We start from the raw sequence: 17,571 nt of genomic DNA, 5'->3' as shown, positions 1-17,571 counted from the left end.
TTAATTTAACAGCCACAGACATGGCCATTTATGAGTTACCTATTGTAGGTATTGTTGCAAATCTCATCTCCGAGCCAATCTTTTTTTTAAGATGGTTAAAAAAACAAGCTTCAGAAAAGAGTAAATATATATTTTGTAACTTGAGATCACTGTCTGGAATATTAAACCTGTACTGATGTTTTCAGTAAACATGGCTTGATGCACTGTGGCACAGACAATAAGCTGGTGGCATGGCTCCTATGACATATCAAATACACCTTAACAATGATATCACTGTGGGTAAAGGTCAGCTATCTTATCCAGACTGAACCTCAAACCATTCTAATGCTTCCAGATGTATATATAGTATCTAATCACAGTGGTGTCATGAGTGATGCTTGACAGAACCTGTTCACAGAATCACAGAAGACTCTCCTGTTTAGTGACCTGCCATTCAGCACACCCATCCACTCACATATACAACATTTATATTTTCAATATTTTCAGTTTGACACCTGAAACCTGAACCTTCGACCGTATGAAAGTGATCTGGTGTGATAATTGTACTAACTAAAGTGATGGTGGCTCAGTTGTAAAAAATTTCACCGCCTATCATAAGATCACTGGTTCAAATCCACCCCACACACACACACGTGTGTTTTCAGGGAAGTCAGATGGCTGAGCGGTTAGGGAGTCGGGCTATTAATCAGAAGGTTGTTGGTTCGATTCCTGGCTGTGCCAAATGACGTTGTGTCCTTGGGCAAGGCACTTCACCCTACTTGCCTCAGGGGAATGTCCCTGTAAGTCGCTCTGGATAAGAGCGTCTGCTAAATGACTAAATGTAAATGTTTTCCAAAAGAATACATCATTAATGTGACATTATTCATTTGAAATTGTACCCACTCTTCTTGGATGGATATGTCCGGAGCCCACAGCTTCTTCCTGGGCACGGCCAACTTGTCGATCCCACAGAAGTCACTCTCGTTCCAGGATAAGAACTCGTTCAACCACCCCTGTGTGGAGAGGAAGACAACGGCTATCGAATGGAAATGAAAACGGTTTGCAACTGTGTTTCAAACTGAGAATCATCCCATTATCTCTCTATTCTGTGAATATCGTGAACCAGCACCACCTCCGTATGTCAGTCATTAGTTTAGATGTGTTGATAACGCTGGATATTTGACAGGTATTCATTGATAGGTATTGACTGATTGACATTGTTGGCGTTGATGAACATTATTACCGTGTTGCTCCATGCCTGACAAGTTAGAGTTTGAGACTTCTCATCCTGCACACAAAACAGATTCACGGCAGCGTTAGATAAGAGTGAATACTGGTGTGAGTGTGTTTACTTCCACTGCTTCACTAAGGCGTCCTCAACCAGCACAACACGCCACCACTAACACACGTGACCAAAATCCTGGTCTCAATCCTATAGGACCGCTGAGTCACACAACAGGACCAGGAAGTGCAGAGATCCCAACAGGAAGTTACACACCACGTACCACGTCCAGAATGCCGTACACATACAAGTCCATCTTCACTCCAGTGGGGGACGTCCAGTTCACAACAGGACGGACGTCAGCCAGAACCTGGTTGGTGTCCAGAAGATTCAGGTGTTCCATCAGGTGTGTGTAGGAGCAGTTTGTCTTGCTCACACTGGAGACCTCCGTCACTGAGAAGAGCATTTTAGAACATTTACATTCTGGAACATTTACATTCTGGAACATTTACATTCTAGAACATTTACATTCTAGAACATTTACATTCTGGAACATTTACATTCTAGAACATTTACATTCTGGAACATTTACATTTGAGAACGCTTAAAACTTAAAGGGGGCATGGGTATAGTTTAGTAGACCATTTGACCACAGATTACAAGGTTGCGGGTTCAAATACCCCCCTTGTTCATACCCTGGATTTGTGATCTGCTAAACAAATACATCTACAAATCAGGAATCAATTGCATTCTTTTGCATTCTACTGTAGTCTACTTTAGTGTCATATATTATACTGTAGTCTAGTGTATTGTATAACATTCTACTGTTGTCTATTGTCGTTAACTGGAGTGTATTACATTCTCAAGTCAGCTGAACCCTCTGTGTACCTGTGTAACTCACCCATCAGGAGAGAGAGCAGTGTCAGGATGCTGGGAGAAGGCATGGTGAAGTCCTGAGGCGTTCCGGCTCTCTGAGCACAGACACACTGCCAAGACCTGCCATATATCTGTGACACACAACCTGTGTGTGTCAGAGAGAGGGAGAGAGAGAGCAAGAGGGTGTGTGTCAGAGAGAGGGAGAGAGAGAGAGAGCGTAAGTGGGTGTGTGATAGTGTTTGTTAAACTCGCTTTTGGAATTGAACAAGGGGAAGTGATAATCGGTATTTAAGTCAACAGATAGAGATGTAGGCATCTGTTTGTCTTTGTACAACAAGACTGACTGAGGGATGTGCAGATGCTCCACCTCTCTACACAACAGTCTCTCTCCGGGATTTGTTTGAACTTAATAGAGTACATCCATCTGTCTCCATCCTTTCTCTTATTCATATGCACTATTTGTACTTCGCTTTGGATGAATGACAAACTAATCCAATTTGATTAATGATAATCTGCTTCGCTTAGCTGAGAATATGTCACCGTCTGTGAGCTATTGCTAAAATATCCCTACGTACGATCATATATCCTGCATCATGTACAGCCAGACAGGCTTAGTTTATAGGTGATACATTTGTCAAGTAGTGCATGGGTGGTATATTTATCCCTAGTTATAATGATCTATCCCTCCAATGTGCTCTCACCTGTCCAGTTACATCCGAATCAGATTAACAAGGGTTCCCATGTTCCTCACATACAGACCACACCAACTCCAGCTTGTCTCTGGACTGGAAAGACAATGTAAAACTCTAACAGGGTTCTCTAACAGTAGTAGGTCTGTAAGTTCACTTCAAACACTTCTACTGTAGTTACAGGGAGCAGGTGACATGCAGTGGATTTGAAGAAGAAAAAAACACTTCTGCAGAAAGATCCAGTAAGAACGATAATTTTTTTAATTAAAAGTCTACTGCAACTTTATAAATCAACTATTTTGGCAATGAAGCTCTTATACAATCTCAGGTTATCTCCTAGTTGTGTCTGTGGTCATGTTGTGTCTGTGGTCATGTTGTGCCTGGTCAGTGGACAGTGTCTGTGGTCAACAGGAAGGGTTTGAAGCAGTAGAAGGAGATGTCTCCGTGGTCGACCACAGCGAAGGTAACAGGAACACCTCCGCTCTGCTCCATCAGCTGCTCCACCACCCTGAGGTCAGGAACTGGCCCTGCGAAGCTGCAACACAACACCACACAACACAACAGTCACCCTGAGGTCAGGTACTGGCCCTGCGAAGCTGCACAGCAACACAACACCACACAGTCAGAACCAGGACACATACAGACATCATACTGTACACAAACATATAGGTACAATATAGGTTTTTCTGATCATACTATATTTCTAGGAGAGGTAAAAATCATTTTAGCTGGACTGGACAACAATGGTTATATCCACCTGTCATGAACGGTTTTGCAGCGAGGTGCGTGTGTGTGTGTGTGTGTGTGACGTGTGTGTGTGTGTGTGTGTGACGTCCTGACCTGCAGACACACATGCGAGAGTAAGGCTTCCCTGGGCTGCTCTTCCTGAACTCAGCCACTGTGTCCGGCTGGTAGACATCGAAACACAGCCTCCAGCCCCCCGATCCCTGCTCCCTGGAGACACACACACACAACTGACTCACCACACGCATATGCACTGGATATACACACACACACACTGCAGACAAACGCTCCATCTCTACACACAACAGGCCGCACTGGGGCCTGAAGCAGCCATTCACATCATTGTGGTTTCATATTTACACAAACTTCAGTGTCGACAGAGAAGGAGAGGGAGAGCGAAAGAAAGAAAGAAAGAAAGAAAGAAAAAGAAGGATAGAAAGAGAGAATGAGAGGCAGAAAGGAAAAGAAAGAAAGAGTGGAGAAAGAGTGAGAAGGAAAGAGAGAGAAAGAGAGAGAAAGAGAGTGGGCTGTACCTGGAGGTTCCATCTGTTAGTCTATAAGGTTTGATGACACTGATCTTGTCCAGCAGCTCACCTGTAACACAGCAGAGACAGGTGAGGGGGGGGGGGGACAAGGCACACAGGACAGAACGTTTCCACCAGTGTTCTAGAACATTCTGAAAGCGGATCATTCCAACCCACACTGACGTTGTGTAAAGGGCAACCCCCACACATGCGCACACACACACACACACGCACACGCACACACCTCCTCCCATAGGAGTAAACAGAGATCCTTTAACATAGCTCATTGTAGATGTACAGTATACACTATAATCAACCTTGGTATGTGTACTGACTATGCTCTGCATTTGTGTGCTGCAGATGGTGAATGAACTGTGACTCATATACAAACACAACAAAAACAAACTCACACAGCGCAGCGCAGCTTTCAATAGGGGATCAATCAGACAGCACACACCAGCCAGCACAGATGTTTACTGTAAATATATGGGTCAGAGGGTGGAGGTCGTACCACAGGAGGTGGGGTGTCGGGGGTCATGGAGGGGCGTGACCTTCCCCTCCCACAGGTGGGCGGGTCTATCCCTGTGGCTCTGCCCCCTCCGCTGGGCCAGCAGCTGCCGGTACTCCGCCCAGTTCCGGCAGCATCGCACCTCGCGGTCCTCGTTGACGTCCCTCCGGTAGCGGTCGCGCTCCCGCTCTCGTTCCCGCTCGCCGCGGGACATGTGCACCTGCCGCAGGCTGAGCCTTAGCAGCCAGGGGGTCACCTCACAAGGCCCCACGGCCAGGGCCCCCGGAAGCAGGCTGGGCTCTGGGGAGGGGAGGCTGGAGGGGAGGTCCCTCCTGGAGCCCAGGTCTGGGAAGGAGATGGAGTCCCAGCGAGGAGGAGCAGAGGAGGAGGGCTGGGGGGGAGGCAGGTTTGGGGCAGGGTGTGAGTGAGTCCCGGCCTGGTCTGGGTCCTCAGCTGCCCACCAGTTCCGACCCATGCCAGCCTCAGTCAGGCCCGGGGTGCCCGGCGACGTTGCCATGGTGACGTCGCTAGGTGGAGAGGCTGTGTGACGTGAGGGAGAGTCAGGTTTTCCTTCCTCCTTTTTCCTCTCGGTTTCCTCTTCCACTCCTCTCTCCTCCATCCTGTCGTTCCTCTCTTTCTCCCTCCTGTCTTCTCGTTCCACCCGGTCCCTTCTCTCACTCCTCTCTCCGTCATCCCTCTCTCTCCTCTCCTCCGAGGCAGAGCCCGGCTCCTCCGAGGCAGAGCCTGAGGCAGAGCCCTGCTGGGCCTCCGTGATCCTGCAACAGAAGCAGACGTAGTCACAAGAGGTAGACCCACATCCTTAAACACACATCCACAAAGCCCACATCCATGAACACACATCCACAAAGCCCACATCCACAAAGCCCACATCCATAAACACACATCCACAAACACACATCCACAAACACACATCCACAAAACTCACATCCACAACCACCATCAGTTTCCAGTAGTTTGATTAGGATGATCGTATTGGTCGCTCAACAGCCTATCGGCTATCTGCCTTTCGATGCTGTCCCTGTCAATAGCCCCCAATGCAGGTCCACACCACTAGCACCCTCTGCTGGACAACATGCAAGCTGCTGCCCCCTCACTAACCCTGCGAGGCAGCTGGATTCATCTAGCCAGGCTTCAAGTTACGCGCTTGTGGCCGAACAGTGGTTTGAACCAATCAGTGTCCTTTAAGGAACTAGGTAGAATGGAATTGACTAACGGATGACAAATGGTGTTGACTATGAATGAGCAGAATGTTCCGGAAGAAGTTCTAGATCACCTGGGGGGAGGGGAGGGGCTGCGTTTTCTTTTGACGTGTCTTCCTCCTCGGTCACGTGACACAGGCAGGTTCAGCTGTCTCTCGTACTGGGACGCCACCGAACTGGGGAGGGAGAGAGACCCGTTTAGGATACAACCCAGTTGCATATCCACCACAGTAGACATTCCAGTTAGTATTTACGCTGTGTTCACACCAAAAGCATTTGCATTGACTTTACATGTAATCTCGCGCCAAATATTCGCTTCGCGTTTGGTATGAACACAGCATTAGTGTACAACCCAGTTAGTACTTGGTGTACATAAGTACCTGATGTCAAACCTGTTGACCACGTAGCCCAGTCTCTTCAGATGTCCGAACACCTGTCAGGAGCAGGACACAGACAGTCAGCTCAGACAGTTTCAGACGTCACAAAGAGGCTGTTTAGAAAAAGGACCCATCGGTAGAAATCGGTAAATCACTCAGAGATGGACCCATGCTGATGAAATAGCTAGTGTTGGAGTGAAACTGTGTATCTGTAAGGTTGGTGCCGTCCTGGCAGTAAAGTCCTCCTGTCCTACCTGGTAGGCCTACTATCCTACCTGGTACTGTCCTACCTGTTACTGTCCTAGTCCTACCTGGTCCTATCCTACCTGGTCCTATACTGTGGTAACTACCTGTTACTGTCCTAGTCCTACCTAGTACTATCCTACCTGGTCCTGTCTTACCTCGTCCTGCCTTACCTGGTACTGCCTTACCTGGTCCTGCCTTACCTGGTCCTGCCTTACCTGGTCCTGCCTGCCTTACCTGGTACTGCTGAAGGCTCACAGTCGTGGAAGACAGGAACCTCTCGTAGGCCTCCTGGATCGACAGAGGCAGCTCTCTGTGGAACACCTGCAGGTTGCCCTGGTGACAAACACACCCAGTACCGTACATGTCACTACACTGTACACTCCCCCACACACAGCGGACACTCACGTTCTCCGGTTTACTGTCGGAGTCGTACTCACACACTCCATGAGGTAGAGGGCTTCCTCGGGGTGGAGACACTGCTTCCCCTGAGCAGAGAAGCCCATGGTCTGCCAGAACTTCCCCTGCAGCCGAGCAGAGACACTCAGGTTAGGACAGGACCAGGTGGGGCAGGGAGAGGGGGACAGGACAGGGGGACAGGACTAGGGGACAGGAGAGGGGGACAGGACTAGGGGACAGGACAGGGGGACAGGACAGGGGGACAGGAGAGGGGGACAGGACTAGGGGACAGGAGAGGGGGACAGGACTAGGGGACAGGAGAGGGGGACAGGAGAGGGGGACAGGACTAGGGGACAGGAGAGGGGGACAGGACTAGGGGACAGGAGAGGGGGACAGGAGAGGGGGACAGGAGAGGGGGACAGGACTAGGGGACAGGAGAGGGGGACAGGAGAGGGGGACAGGACTAGGGGACAGGACAGGGGGACAGGAGAGGGGGACAGGAGACCCGGACAGGACTAGGGGACACAGGAGAGGGGGACAGGAGAGGGGGACAGGAGAGGGGGAAAGGACTAGGGGACAGGAGAGGGGGACAGGAGAGGGGGACAAGGGCAGGAAAGCACAGGACAGTACCAGGCTGGATGGACTTGATGAGCTGCAGCCTTGGTCTCAGATAGACGTATCAGAAATGACTTACAGCTGGTGACTGCAGCTCCACAACCCTCTCACTGGGGATCCATACAGCCTTCACCAGGTTGCCTCTGAAACAGCGAGGAGACGGGTTAGGTGATATCCCCAACCCTGGGTAAAACCAGATGCCCGGGTCTCAAAAACGGTCACTTTCCAATCAAGCAGAAAATGTCAAAATGGTTTTAATCTATTTTCACCTGTGTGTGTGTAAGAGAGTGTGTGTGTGTGTGTGTGTGTGTATGTGTGTGTGTGTGTACGTCTCCTACACACTCACAGCCTTTCCACTCTCTCCTCTGACACCAGGCTCCAGTGCTCATCCAGACTCTGCTGCAGTCGCTCTCGCTGTCTCCCGGAGTCGCTCGGTAGAAACTCCTTCTGTCCTCTCACCGGGATCTTGTGACTTCTGGACCGGGCAGCGAACAGCTCCGACGGGCTGGAGACACGTCCAAGAACAGTAAAGTAACTGCTAGTAACTTACTGCACTGTACTTACTGTATACCAACACCGACAGAGAACTACCAGTTGTCTTGCTGTTTTGGGAGTTCCAGATATGTTAGCTAGCTAGCTAGATTAGCCCACACGTGCATTAGTAAACAGTTCGAATGTCTAACAAGTCTCTGTACCAAAACAACAAAATATTGCCTAAAACAATCACACAAAAAATGTATACTCATTAATCTCACTAGACATCTCATGCAAAAGGATTAAATACCTCAATATTTCGCTGCAGAATTCAAATTTCGCATCGCTTCTGTTTTGGTCTGCCATGTTTGACAGGTAGGACAGGCGCTGTTCTCTGACTCCGCTGGGTCCTAAAGATCGCCGAGTCTCCGTCGGTTTAGCGATATTCCTATTTTAGTCACAAGATGGAGGCACAGTTCCATCTTCGACTTCCTTAAGAGGCCCGTCTGTATGTCATGTGTTTAATGAGTTTTTTCTGTCAGTACGTATCATGTGTTTTAGTTAAATTCACGTACAGTCGTTTTCGTACAATCCCACTGGAGAAAAATGCTATCTTGGTTATTAAACTTGCTTGTCACTGAAAACATTGATGGTTCACAAACGTACAAAAAGAATGTATCATGACCCTACAGCCACAGTCCAGAAAACACAACTGAAAGTGTGTGTGTGTGTGTTTCACACAATCTCACATCCTCACCACTTACTCTCAGGCATCCAAGCCCTTTGGACACGAGTCATTAAACTCCTGACTCAGATGTGAGATAGATGCATATACAATGAGGGGATGCCCCGGTGAGCAAACCAAACGCTGCCCCCCCCCCCTTCCCTTCAATTTCCCCGGAAGTGAGAGACCATGCACCAACCCCTAACCCCACGACCTTCCCACCCCCCACACCCCCCACACCCCCCACACCCCCCACATCCCTCCTCCTCCTTCCCTGAAAGTCAACAATAAACCAGGTTTCCAGTAAGCTAGATATCTGCCCAAGTCTAGCTCATCTCCATGGAGACCCCTAGCCGAGCTGACAGACGTAGGTCCCATGGTGTGTGTGTGTGCATGTGTGTGTGTGCACGTGCATGTGTGTGTGTGTGTGTGTACCATGCCAGACCAGGCCACCCATGCGTTAAGACTTGATCTGAACCAGCAGGAAGACAGTCAGTGTGCATTGATTCCCAGGGCTCCTCCACAAAACAAACAACTCCGTTCTGGTGGAACACCAGCCTGTGGGACGGGTATAGATGCAGTGTATTTGTCCATATTTGAGCGTAGCCCACAAGCAGGGGGTGGGAGTTGTAGTCTTTTGAATGGGAGAGTTACTGGAGGGGCTGGACTGTGTTTACAATCCAACGTGTTCCCGTACGAGATGGGATGACGTAAGCATCTGGCCTCCACTAGGGTGTGTGAGCAACTTTAGCTTTGTGTGTTTGTGTGTGTGTCTCTGTGTGTGCACGTGTGTGCACACCCACGTGTATATCTGTGTGTCAAGTCTGCTTGTGTCTGTAAGAGTGTGTGTATGTCTGAGTCTGTCTCTATGTCTGTGTGTGTGTGTGTGTGTGTGTCTGTGTGTCTGTGTGTGTGTGTGTGTGTGTGGGTCCCCGCTATTCTAAGGCGCTTAACTTGTGCTGCGGCCTTTCAGCCTGCCTGGCTCTTTAATCCCCTGGCTAAAGTTCTGAATTGCCCTCTCATCGTTCCTGGTCCCTGAGGACTGTTGACTTGCAAAACAGGGCTAGGGGGTTCCAGAGAGGTGAGTGTGTCCATGAGAGTGTGTGTTTGTTTGTGTGTGTGTGCGTGTGGGAATGTGTGTGTGCGGCAGCAGTCTGGGGTCAGATGGTTCCAGAGAGGGGTTAGGCTGCCTGGGAGGTCAGGATGAAGGTCATATTTCCTGCCTGGAAAATCCTAGAACATCTACCATTACCAACATGGTTATCAAGGGGCTGTTCTAAGGGAAGGTCTTAGGAACCCTAGATCGCATCCTATTCTCGATCCACCAAGAGACTGTCCTGAGAGCTGGCCTGTGGTCTTAAGAACTGTAAAACACCGGCCATTGTTGCATTGTTAAGATGCCGACAAGAAGACGTGAGAGGATCAAGGAATTGAGTTCCGAAATATCGTCCTTCATGTAAACATAAACTGACCCCCCCTCCCTCAGTAAAAACATCCCACCTCCTGCGAAGATAACGGAGATCAAAGTAAGCCATTCATTCTACCAGCTTATCCCCTGTATCCTCTGGAAATCTGAATTGTTTGCAAACAGTTGTGAAGGATGTAGGAACACAGACGCAAGCTAAGCCATCGGTCAACAAAGCTGCTACCGTTGTGACTCAGCTGCATTTGGAAACACATACATGCACGAGCACACACACACACTGTACACACATAAACACATGCACACATGTGTGTGGGGACATATACACACACACACACACACACACACACAGAGACCATTAACAAACAAAGCTTCTCTCCGTAGCAGCTATCCCTGTGGTCTGATCCAGAGCCATTAGACCTACCTCCTCCACAGCACTAATCTGTTAAAGCCACTGTCATTTGTCCTCCTGATCACCACAGTGTCATTGACACCCTCTGTCTGGTCAGGACCACAAAGGGACGCCCCTAACCCCTTCTCACAACCCCTATGTCGTCGTCGTCGTCGTCCCCACAAACACACACACACCCCCCCACAGCCCCTTCCGGGTCGTCACTGATGTTCACAGGGTATTGCGGGATGTGAAGTCCGACACAACAGGTGTCAATGAATCTCAGCGCATCACCTGCACCTTGGGACGCCTCACCCAGTCAGACCACCATGCAGCAGGACCTGCTGTGGAGCCCTCGGCATTCTGGAACGCAGAAGGTCACCACGTTCTGGAACTGCCAGAGGTCTATTGTTCTAGAACCTTCTGGATGAATCCCTGGGAGGGTCCTTTACAAGACCTCCTCCCCCCCTTCTTCCCTTTCTCTTGCCCCCCCCTCCCCTCCTCCTCCTCCTCCTTTAGCTGTTCTCCGTCTTTGCCTGCGTCTGTTTGCATTCCTCTCAGTTAATAAATGTTTGTCTGATGCCTTGCAGGGGGCTAAAGATCACCCCACACAAACACACCAGCCCCTCCCTCCTTTCCTCCTCCCCTCCCTCCCTTTCTCTTGCTTTATCACACACTCCCTTTCCCTCGCTTTTTCACTGCTTTCCCTCTCTCTGTCCCTCTCTTTTTTTCTTTTTTTTCAATCGTCCTTTCCCGCTGTCTCTCTATCACTCTCTCTCTCTCTCTCCCTCTCTGTCACTATGCCACTCTTTCTGTCTCTCTCTGTTTGTGTGTGTCTCTCTCTCCTTCCCCCTTTCTCTCTATCTTTATACCTTGTGTGCCCCCCCCCCCCCCCAGGTCAGACTGGAAAGGAGCAGATATCTGGGGTTATGAGCATCATAAATATCATAGACATGCAGCTCAGCCATTAACTGTGATAATGACTGTAAGAGGCTCTGTTGATCCTATCTGCATCACACATTCTGACACACACACACACTCATGAACAGACACACACTCATGTACGCACCACACGCAGACAAACACAATTACTGTGCACACACACACACTCATGACCACATGGTAAAAACATGCACATACATACAGCGCATTTTCATTGTTACTGAAGCAAGCACATCCAAACAAACACACACACACACACACACAGTCAAACATGCACACACTTAAACACACACCCTCTTGTTTGATCATGTTCTTTACACAGCTGATCCATCAGGGCAGTCACCATGGGCCAACAGTGGAGGGTTGGGACACGGGCTGAATTTGTGTCTAGTTGCTGCGTGATGTTTTAATGTGTTGTACAACTGCACTGCTTGCCTCCCTGTGCCCTGGGTTGTTGTCAGTAGTACAGGCCCTGCTCTGGAGACTGGACCAGACCAGAACCACAGGCCCCGTCCTGGTGTTTAGCATGAGTACATGTGTCTGGAGGTGATAACCAGGGTCATTATCCCCCCAAACACTGCAGGGGACTGATAATAGAGATGAAGGAGAGAGAGAGAGAGAGAGAGAGAGAGAGAGAGAGAGAGAGAGAGACGAGGGGAGAAAGAGATAGAGAGGGGTTGAAAGGGAAAGAGAAAGGGGTTTTCCTGTAATGGTTTATTTCTCTCTCAGAAAGATAGACATGGAGACAGACAAACAGACAGACCGACAAACAGACAGACCGACAGACAGACCGACAGACAGATTGGCAGACAGACAGAGAGACAGACAGACAGGCCCAGTAAAAGGAGGGACTCCAGGGCAGTGTCAGGAAGGGATGCTTAGATCAGCCTTAGAGGGGGTTCAACTCTCCTACCAGACCCTGGTGGAGGGCTGGGGGTCTGGGTGGAGGGCTGGGGGTCTGGGTGGAGGGCTGGGGGTCTGGGTGGAGGGCTGGGGGGGGGCTTTTGTCACAGTGGTCGCCACGGCACCCACAGCAGCTCACCTATTGAGGGCAGCGCCTAAGATATGTAAAGCAGCAGCGTTTGAAAGTCTCCCCTCTGAGGAACACACAAAGAAATAAAGAAATCAAATTAAAGCCTGGAAAGGAGAGAGTAAAGGAGGGGATGAGAGAAAAGACAGAAAGAGAGAGAAAGAGAGCAAAAAAAAATAAGAGAGAGAGAGAGTATCCTGTGTGTATCACAGAGCGGGCTGCCAGCCAAGCCGTGTGTTGGAATCCAATGAGTGTTGCGAAATACGGTTAGTGTTGTTCCAGTCAGCAGGAGAGTGAGTGTGAGGGAGGCAGCTTACTGAGGCTGTGTCGGCACAGAGTGCTAGCCATTCTACTTTCTCATTGAGCCGGGCCAAGTCCTGCTTGGTGCGTCCCTCCTCACCCCTCCTCCCCCCTCCTCCCCCACCCCCCAGCGCAGGGAGGCAGGTCTGGGCTTGCCCTGCCAAGGTCGTACTACGGGCGCCAGGAACACACACGGCCCAGCCTCTCCAGCCTCCCCAGCCTCCCCTCTCCAGCCTCCCCAGCCTCCCCTCTCCAGCCTCTCAAGCCCTCAGGTCTCTCCATCCTCTTTAGCCTTTATAGCCTCTAAAACTTCATAAACTTTCCTTTGCCCTGGTTCAAAACTCCTTAGCCCCAGGCCTAGCCCCAGCCCCAGCCCCAGCCTCAGCCCCAGCCTCAGCCCCATAGCCAGCCTCAGCCCCAGCCTCAGCCCCAGCCTCAGCCCCATACCCAGCCTCAGCCCCAGCCCCATACCCAGGCCCAGGCCCAGGCCCAGCCCCAGCCTCAGCCCTAGCCCCAGCCTCAGCCCCATACCCAGCCCCGGACCCAGCCTCAGCTACCATGGACAGTGTTTATGTTTGTTTTCTTCTCACCGCTCTGTACATTTCCCTGTTCTCTCCCCCCCCTGGGATAGTCTGAGAATCTCTCTCCCTGCCTCTCTCCTCACTCTCTGTCTCTCTCTCCCCCCTCCGTCCCTCCCTCCCTCCTCTCTCAGGGGTCAGCTCCTCCTCTTGAGGTATGCTGATACTGTTGTTGTTACACCTGCTGCTGTCGCCACAACAGCCTCTCTTACACCTCTCTCTCTCTTCCCCTCTTTCTCCCCCCCCCCCTACATCTCTCTCTGTTTCTCTCTCCATCTCTCTCGCTTCATTTCCTTCTCCCTCTCTCGCTCTCTCGTTCTGTCTCCATTTCTCTCTATTTCTGTCTTATTTTTGTCCCTCCCTCTCTCTCCCCCACTCTCTATCTCTCTCTCTCTCTCCCTCCCTCCCCTTCTTTCTCTCCGTTTCTCTCCCACTCTCTTTCTTTCTCTCTCTCCCTCCTCTCTCTCTCTCTCTCCTCTCTCCCTCCCCCCTTCCCTTTCTCCCCCTCCACTCAATTAGACACTTAAAGAACAAGTTGCAACCTCCAGCTTCCATCAGAGAAACACATGAAGGGTAACCACACTCAGGTCTCCTTCACCCTCAACATTTACCTTTAGACCAAGATGTCTGGACGAGGTCCTTGACAATCCGTGGCAAGGCCGTTTCCAACCACCTCTGCTACAAACAAACCATGTGGGTGTTTTTGAACCAACTTGTCAGATGTAAAGAGAACATGAAAGACCACATTTCTTCGAGGAGACAATGGCTATAGAGCTGTGAAGAACAAGGGATGTAAGGTGAGAGTGTAAGTGTGTGTGTGTTCATCATTAGTACTGTAACTAGCTGGGCTGTGGGGCATGGCACCATTGTGTTCCCTGAGGAAGCGTGGCTCACCTGTTACCTGGGTAGCACAACACAGTGGCGACGCTACTGGGCACGCTCAGAAGCCGAGAGCACTCAGAACATGCCTTCACTGCCTCCCTCCTGTCTCACTGCCTCCCTCCTGCCTCCCTGCCTCCCTCCTGCCTCCCTCCTGCCTCCCTCCTGCCTCCCTGCCTCCCTCCCTCCCTCCCTGCCTCCCTTCCTCCCTCCTGCCTCCCCCTGCCTCAATCCGGCCTCCCTGCCTCCCTCCTGCCTCCCTGCCTCCCTCCTGCCTCCCTCCTGCCTCCCTCCTGTCTCACTGCCTCCCTCCTGTCTCACTGCCTCCCTCCTGCTTCCCTCCTGCTCCCTGCCTCCCCTGGTCCACTCTCCCCCCTAGTCATTGCATATGCAGGATCCCCTCCATGTAGACTGCTCTCTAAGCTGCTGATGGACTGGGGGGAAACACACACACACACACACTAATCTGCTGATGGATGTCAGATTAGCCCTCTGCTACTCTCTCTAACAAAGAGCCCTCGGTCCACACTACGGAAGAACACACACGCTGAACACACACACACAGGTGGACACACACACACACACACACCAGAGGCCACAGACAAACGGAAGATTCCAACTCTCTTCAACTGTCTTTTCCTCTGACGCCCCTGTCAGACGTGCACCTTCCACCACTGTGAAAACACCTTGAATACAGAGGCTGACGTAGCTTTGTCTTGACGCATCTCCTCACACCAGGACACACACACACATCCCCTCACACACACATCCCCTTACACCAGGACACACACACACATAGGGCATACACACATCCTCTCACACCAGGACACACACACACATCCCCTCACACCAGGACACACACACACATCCCCTCACACCAGGACACACATAAGGCACACACACACACCCCAACACACCTTCCTTATTTTGATTCTGCTGACCTCAGACCTATCACACTCTGGTAAGCGTTGGCAGGACTGAACTTGTATGGACACACATACTGTGGGTCCGCTTGTGTCAGAGGATGTTTCTGTGCTCTGTAAAACCAACACAAAGACCTCCATAAAGCTGGAGGGGCCCTGGGTGAGTTTTATAGTGGGTAGTAACCATGTTGATCTTTCATACTGCTCAGTCACACAGAGATAAGACGACACCATGTCACTACTTCACTTAAACACACAGGATGACAACACGCAAACACACAACCAAGAATATACACACACTCACACACACAACACCGAGAACACACAGAGGAGGATTGTGTAACCTGGAAAATAAAGTGTTTGTGTGTGTATGTGTGACTATTGATGTATCTGGTCAGAGTGGTGTGTTCTGGTGATATAGCTCTGCTCAGTCCTATCTGGTGCTCTCGCTTGACTGAGCAGTACTACAATCCCTCTCTCTCTCTCTCTCTCTCTCTCTCTCTCTCTCTCTCTCTCTCTCTCTCTCTCTCTCTCTCTCTCTCTCTCTCTCTCTCTCTCTCTCTCTCTCTCTCTCTCTCTCTCTCTCTCTCTCTCTCTCTCCCTCCCTATCTCTCTCTCTCCTTCTCCCTCTCTCTTTCTCCCTCCCAACCCCTCCATTCCACCATGCCTCCCTGTCCCCTCCATCATCCCTCCATCCTTGCCTATCTTCTCCTCCATTCCTACCTGTCCCCTCCATCCCTCCCTCCCTCCACCACCCTCATCCAGGCTCTAACATATGAAGCCTCAACAATGACAGAACCGAAGGCTCCAATAGTTCCTAACAGCACCAAAACAGGCTGGTGTTTCCTGGCAACCCCCCGCCCCCCAAAAGTGTCTCTGATAGTTCCAAGCTACAGTCAGGAGCACCATGCATCTTATAACGCACACGGACCTCTTCTGTTCCCACAACTCTCCTGTTTATACATCAGAGTCCTGACCAGTTCAACAGTGGGAACAGCCCCCCACATGACACACACGTACATACGCACAAACACACACACACACATTCTACCCCCTGTATGCATGACAATGGCACCAGCCGTTGCCCCGGAGACCAGCCTTTCACGGGCCCTGTGATAAAAAAGATGTATTCCCCCTCTCGTCCTCTATCCAGTCTTTCTCCGAGCCGGTGGTGTGGTGACTTAAGCTGACGTGGATTGCCCTTGTCTCATGCCCCCAGCCTCCTTAACCAGCCCCAGCCTCCTTAACCAGCCCCAACCTTGTCTCCTTAACCAGCCTCATTCATGTCCCAAGTCCAGACTCAACCCCAGCCTATGCCCCGGCCTCCACCTGTGGCTATGCTTATGCCATATTCTCAGCCTCAGCCAGCCTCTGCCCCAGGCCCAGCCTCAGCCAGCCTCTGCCCCAGGCCCAGCCTCAGCCAGCCTCTGCCCCAGGCCCAGCCTCAGCCAGCCTCTGCCCCAGGCCCAGCCTCAGCCAGCCCCTCCTTCTCTACTACGCAGCCTGGAATACCGATGTGGTTGATGGGGCAACGGGTAAAAATACATCCTGGAGAAGAGGAGCACAGACCTTCCCTGTTTCAGACTTGTCTGCTCTGGAACATTCTCTCTTCATTCTCAAACCTTTAGAACCCACGTTCTCCTCTGTGTTGTTACAGAACTTTGACTCCAACGTTCTGAATTTCCTGAATATGTAAATTACCAGTAGTAACGGGTAAAATAAAAAAAAATTAATTACAAAGCTGGTCGAATTATGTTCCCTCCTTCCCCTTTTCCCACATTCTGCCTCCCTGCACGTAAAAACTGTTAGTTTACCACTTCTGTAACAGTTTAATTCTCAATAATCTCTCTATTGATAAATCATGTCATATCCCTGGCTAACTAAGTCATTGTGTGTGTGTGTGTGTGTGTGTGTGTGTGTGTGTGTGTGTGTGTGTGTTTTATCCCTGGTTAGCTATGTCATTAATCGTGTGCGTGTGTGTTATCCCCGACTAGCTTAGTCAGGAGCGTGTGTGGGGGCGAGCTTTTTGCTTGTGTGGTTGTTTCTGTTAATATGCATTTAACACTTTCGGTTCGTAGCGTGTGTGCGCTGGGCTGCGTACGCAGAGCTAGCTAGCTGCTGCAGGGCACGGCAGGATTAGCATTTCACCGGCAGTGTCTCCTTACCTGCCGCCGTCAGCACACCTCGGAGAAGAATGGCCGACTCGTGTTACACTAGCCCTCTCACCTAACCGTCATCCTGACACATTATCATTACCTGCCCTACCTGGACTGCTCCGGCTGCTAGCTAGCCGTGCCTGACATAGAGAACTCTGCAGGGGGCCTCCAGAGCTGGGGGCCGGGGGAGGGGGGGTCACAAGTACTCCAATCCAGGAAAAGAGCACCTAAATGGGGTTGGGAGGTGGGGGAAGGTGGCCCTTCTCTGGAAGATTGGGTGTCCCAGGTTTCATCATACTGGGATATAATATTACTCTCCTATCTTGTGTTGTCCTCGCCCCACCTTTCGCTCACG

At 50.7% G+C, this 17,571-nt stretch overlaps 2 protein-coding genes across 4 annotated transcripts in view; both read right to left on the bottom strand.

Moving 5' to 3' along the window:
* Window positions 1–2,936, bottom strand: part of LOC134040151 (5-hydroxytryptamine receptor 3A-like) — a 7,688-nt gene extending 4,752 nt beyond the window's left edge. The window contains exons 1-5 of the mRNA XM_062486398.1: window positions 2,779–2,936; window positions 2,103–2,222; window positions 1,485–1,654; window positions 1,223–1,267; window positions 883–992 (exon numbers count right to left, since the gene is read on the bottom strand). Coding sequence (XP_062342382.1) covers window positions 883–992; window positions 1,223–1,267; window positions 1,485–1,654; window positions 2,103–2,145 — 368 coding nt within the window. The 5' untranslated portion in view covers window positions 2,146–2,222; window positions 2,779–2,936. The remainder of the gene's footprint in view (window positions 1–882; window positions 993–1,222; window positions 1,268–1,484; window positions 1,655–2,102; window positions 2,223–2,778) is intronic.
* A 70-nt stretch (window positions 2,937–3,006) lies between these two features.
* On the bottom strand, window positions 3,007–17,571 carry tsen54 (TSEN54 tRNA splicing endonuclease subunit). Of its 3 annotated transcripts, none has more exons than XM_062486237.1 (12): window positions 17,226–17,566; window positions 8,181–8,318; window positions 7,743–7,901; window positions 7,476–7,539; window positions 6,823–6,906; window positions 6,620–6,718; window positions 6,143–6,195; window positions 5,837–5,938; window positions 4,546–5,318; window positions 4,044–4,104; window positions 3,607–3,720; window positions 3,007–3,301 (listed from the first exon to the last, which is right to left on the bottom strand). In XM_062486237.1, exons 2-12 carry the CDS (start codon window positions 8,234–8,236, stop codon window positions 3,151–3,153), a joined length of 1,716 nt encoding a protein of 571 aa, XP_062342221.1. In that variant the 5' UTR covers window positions 8,237–8,318; window positions 17,226–17,566; the 3' UTR covers window positions 3,007–3,150. The 3 variants fall into 3 exon arrangements, with proteins under 3 accessions (XP_062342221.1, XP_062342235.1, XP_062342229.1); XM_062486245.1 differs by having other exon boundaries at window positions 3,134–3,362; window positions 17,226–17,571; XM_062486251.1 differs by lacking the exon at window positions 8,181–8,318 and having other exon boundaries at window positions 17,226–17,569.

The sequence above is a fragment of the Osmerus eperlanus genome, chromosome 2 (assembly GCF_963692335.1).
Source record: "Osmerus eperlanus chromosome 2, fOsmEpe2.1, whole genome shotgun sequence".
Lineage (NCBI taxonomy): Eukaryota > Metazoa > Chordata > Actinopteri > Osmeriformes > Osmeridae > Osmerus > Osmerus eperlanus.
This window is presented reverse-complemented; position numbering and strand designations above follow the sequence as displayed.